The sequence below is a fragment of the Branchiostoma belcheri genome, unplaced genomic scaffold (genome assembly GCF_001625305.1).
Source record: "Branchiostoma belcheri isolate BF01 breed outbred unplaced genomic scaffold, Haploidv18h27 scaffold89, whole genome shotgun sequence".
Taxonomy (NCBI): domain Eukaryota; kingdom Metazoa; phylum Chordata; class Leptocardii; order Amphioxiformes; family Branchiostomatidae; genus Branchiostoma; species Branchiostoma belcheri.
The window spans coordinates 1,227,743-1,231,636 of record NW_017804564.1 but is presented as its reverse complement, the minus strand read 5'-3'; the positions used below and the strand labels follow the sequence as shown (position 1 = coordinate 1,231,636).

Sequence of the window (3,894 nt, the reverse complement as noted above, 5' to 3'; positions counted from 1 at the left end):
CCAGCCCTGCCCCTGCTGCCTGTCACCAGCATGTTTGTGAACATCTACCTGATGATGAAACTGTCGGCTCCAACATGGATCCGATTTGCTGTCTGGATGGCTGTGGGTAAGTCAAGGATTGCTTGTTATAGCAGGAGTTTCTTGTAGCCTACTTTCCGTGGGGTTGTGTGGCGTAACGGCAGAGCATTCGGCTCAGAACCAAGAGGTCCCGGGTTCGGATCCTGCCATGTCACCAACCTTGTGCCCTTGGGAAAAGTTTTTTTGCATTTTTTTATGTCAAAGTTTTCTGAAGTTTGTTAAACTTTTCAAAGTTTTAAAAGTTTTCTGAGGTTTTTCAAAGTTTTTTTTATTGTTTTTCGAAGTTTTCTGAAGTTTTATCAAATGAAAGTGTTCTGAAGTTTGTTTACGTTTTCTGAAGTTTTCTGAATTTTGTTGAAGTTTTCTGAAGTTTGTTGAAGTTTTCTGCAGTTTGTTGAAGTTTTCTGCAGTTTGTTTAATAAGTTTTCTGCAGTTTGTTGAAGTTTTCTGCAGTTTGTTTAATTAGTTTTCTGCAGTTTGTTGAAGTTTTCTGCAGTTTGTTTAATAAGTTTTCTGCAGTTTGTTCAGGTTTGTTGAAGTTTACCGACTGTTTCCGACCCCAGGGTTTGTGATATACTTTGGTTACGGGATGTGGCACAGCTCGGAGCACCTGCGCAAACAGGAGAGTCTCTCCCTCACACGGCAACAGGCGCGACACACCCGGCAACAGGCGCACAGCAGCTCCAGCTCTGAAACGGTGGATTCCACTCCTCTCTTGAGATGACCTTTGACATGACCCTTGACCTATGACATAACCCCTGACTCCAAACTTGAACTCTTGCTGCAACCAATCAGAATGCTTGGCATGCCAGGTCAAAAGTCAATCACACATGACCTTTGACATGACCCTTGACACCAAACTTGAACTCTTGCTGCAACCAATCAGAATGCTTGGCATGCCAGGTCAAAAGTCAATCACTGTCAAAGAAGTATGATGACCTGCAAAATTAATGTCTGTCTTTGATAGAATAGCATTTCCTCTATTGAGGTGGCCTATGGTTTCTGGCCTCTACTAATGAGAATGTACAGAATGCTTGAAATGCCAGTTCAAAAGTCAATCAATTTAAAGTAGCATGACAATCCTACCAACGAAATGTTGCATGATTGGACACTGTGTCTTTTTCCATTGTGTCTCGACATGATTTGGAAAATAATGCAGCTGCTGCTGATATGCATGGACTGGTGGATGCTTGAAGTAACAACAATTGCTGCATGGCTGCTGTCTGCATCTGGTAATGGGACCTACATCCTCTGTTTGAATTCGTTCTTGTCTCAGGACTTAGTCCTTACTGTGCCTTCCTATTTAACACTCACTCACTCTCTCGAGCTTCCATCGGTTCCAATGACTGCTCTCCATCTCTTCCTATCCTTCATTTCTACCATCAGGTTTTTTCCTGTCGAGCTGGGTGTTGTCCATTAATTGGTTAATATACTACTAGTAGTTTCTTGCTGGACGACCTCGACGTCTTTTTCCATGTAAGGGCCCCCACATTAATAACTGGTGTATGATTTCATCCTCACTTCTATAGCAGTGTCCAATGAACCTCAACCTTCGTTTTCTTATCGTTTCGCTCACTGGTAGATTTTCATATAGTACTCCTATTTAACACACTGTACTACCACTTTGTTTGGATTGGTTTATAGGTAAACTTCTTCATTTCCCACTCTGTCTCTTTCTTAAGCTCCATGTGAAAGGCGTTTAACCATTTCTGATCTTCAGCATTTACTTGCCATTTCTTGCTCAACCAGCTTATTAAGTTTCGATCCCCTTCCTAGCTGGTGATATGTAATACAAACTATTGTCATCTCAGTCATCTTGCCTGCTTAAATGTAGCATTTCTTCTCTCTTCCAGCATATCAAGTTCTGAACTTCTTTCCTCCTAGCTGGTGGTTTCATACAGACTGTTGCTCTCTCAGTGAGCTTGCCTGCTTCAATGTGGCATTAGCGTCTTACTTTGCTTGTTGTTTTTGTTTATTTTGCTGCAGAAGAAACTCCAGGCTTCCAATGGAGTGTACGGTGCAGTACAAACTCATGGTGATTAATCTCTAGACAGCTTTGTGCAATTCTCAACTAAGGCTATCTCGCAGACTTTTGTAGAAAATCTGTTGTTAAAGTTTCTTTAAATTCATCATGAAATAAAAACATATTTTAAGCAGTTCAAAGGAACTGCTGCTCAAACCTATAACCAACAGAGAATATTTTATTCCAACACAACGTTACGGATACAAAGAGATCAAATTTTCAGGGACCACTGTTGCCTTCATCAGGATAATTAATGACCAATCACAATTGAAAATTTGTTCTCTGTGTATCGTGTTGGAATGAAGTTCAACATTTTACTATGATTACTACCAACACAGATGAACTTTCATGGCAACAGAGAATTGGTGTGCAATGATTACGCCATCTACTGTGTACTGAAGGTTAAAATCTACAGATGAAAACTGCAGATGGTTAACTATATGTAACTATGGTGCCTTTAAACTATCATGTCGAATGGCAAAAGTAAGAAAATGTGACCAAAATTATAGACTTCAATCTATTTTCAAAGAACAAATTTAAGATAAGATAATTTTAAAGTTAAAAGATTCATAATGCTGCACTAATACTATAAATGAATGTGCCTTTTTAAAAGTAACATATTTTTAAAAATATGTTACTTTTAAAAATGTAGAAAATATGTTACTTTTAAAAATGTAGAAAATATGTTACATTTAAAAATGTAGAAAATATGTGCTGAAAAATAGGACCAATGCTACTTTCTTTCAACCTGTTGGCATATTTTGCAACACCATATCATAGATATTACTTTGTACATAATTTGAAGAGAAACCTGATTTTATTGTATCAAATTTGCATAATATGTATATCTAAGTTGTCAAAAGGTGTACATTTTGTATGTTATTTTTGTCACAAGGTAGAATTAATTGTTCACAATTTTATAGGCCCGGGGTTGAATTTTTGAAAATGGTTCAAATTGATTTATATGTTACTATAGTGTTATGGTGTCGATGCTGCATGTAAGTCATAAAGATGAAGTAAAAAAATAAATGGGTAGAAAAGTAAGTGCCTGCTCTTTGATGTTTGGTGTTCTTCTTCTAAATGTTGCTACTAGTGGTAGATTGTGATAGATTTTATTTAGGCTCAAGAATAAATGGGCAATGTGCTTTTTCTCTCTATGTATGCATGGTCATACAAAATGTACTAGATTCCGTATGATACGTGATGAACGTGTGAATTTGATATCTAGAAGTCGAGGGTACAGATCCATCCTTCACAGCCTAACTGGCCGGCTCTCTTAACAGTATCAAACGATGGCAGAAATTGGAAGCTATGGGCACAATTCTTCTTTCCTTGCCTACCGTCAATATCACAAGATGACATACAATGGTTGTCATTTTTTCCTTGTTTGAATGGTGGAAAGAGTATTTATGTTTACCAAAGGAAAACATTGTTTTTGCTGTTTCCTCCTACTGTTCTTCTTCTCCAAACCAATACGGTTAATGACCTGAACCAGACGTCTGTGACAATGGTAACTGGTGTTGGGTTACATCATGTTGCAATTTTACAGCAGGAGGGATTTAGACTCCTGTCTGACCATATATATGAATGTGTTTGAGTAAGAATTATATTAGACCATATGCGAACATTATGCATTGCTTTGCAAATGTTACCTTAGTTTCTTGTATGAAAAATATAGTTTTACTAGAGAAGGCAGCTCAAAGCTGATCTGTCATGGCGGCTCATTGAACACGCGTGAAGTGACTCCAGTTTCGGTCGTTTAAAGTTTCCGATGATGAATGCATAAGTTGATG

At 38.0% G+C, this 3,894-nt stretch overlaps 1 protein-coding gene across 1 annotated transcript in view; it reads left to right on the top strand.

Moving 5' to 3' along the window:
- LOC109487490 (cationic amino acid transporter 3-like) overlaps nucleotides 1–2,723 on the top strand; it is a 10,012-nt gene extending 7,289 nt beyond the window's left edge. The window contains exons 4-6 of the mRNA XM_019791477.1: nucleotides 1–106; nucleotides 642–775; nucleotides 2,065–2,723. The exon at nucleotides 1–106 is cut by the window's left edge and continues 1 nt beyond it. Of these exons, the coding sequence (XP_019647036.1) occupies nucleotides 1–106; nucleotides 642–775; nucleotides 2,065–2,121 (297 nt within the window). The 3' untranslated portion in view covers nucleotides 2,122–2,723. The remainder of the gene's footprint in view (nucleotides 107–641; nucleotides 776–2,064) is intronic.
- Nucleotides 2,724–3,894: the final 1,171 nt, after the last annotated feature.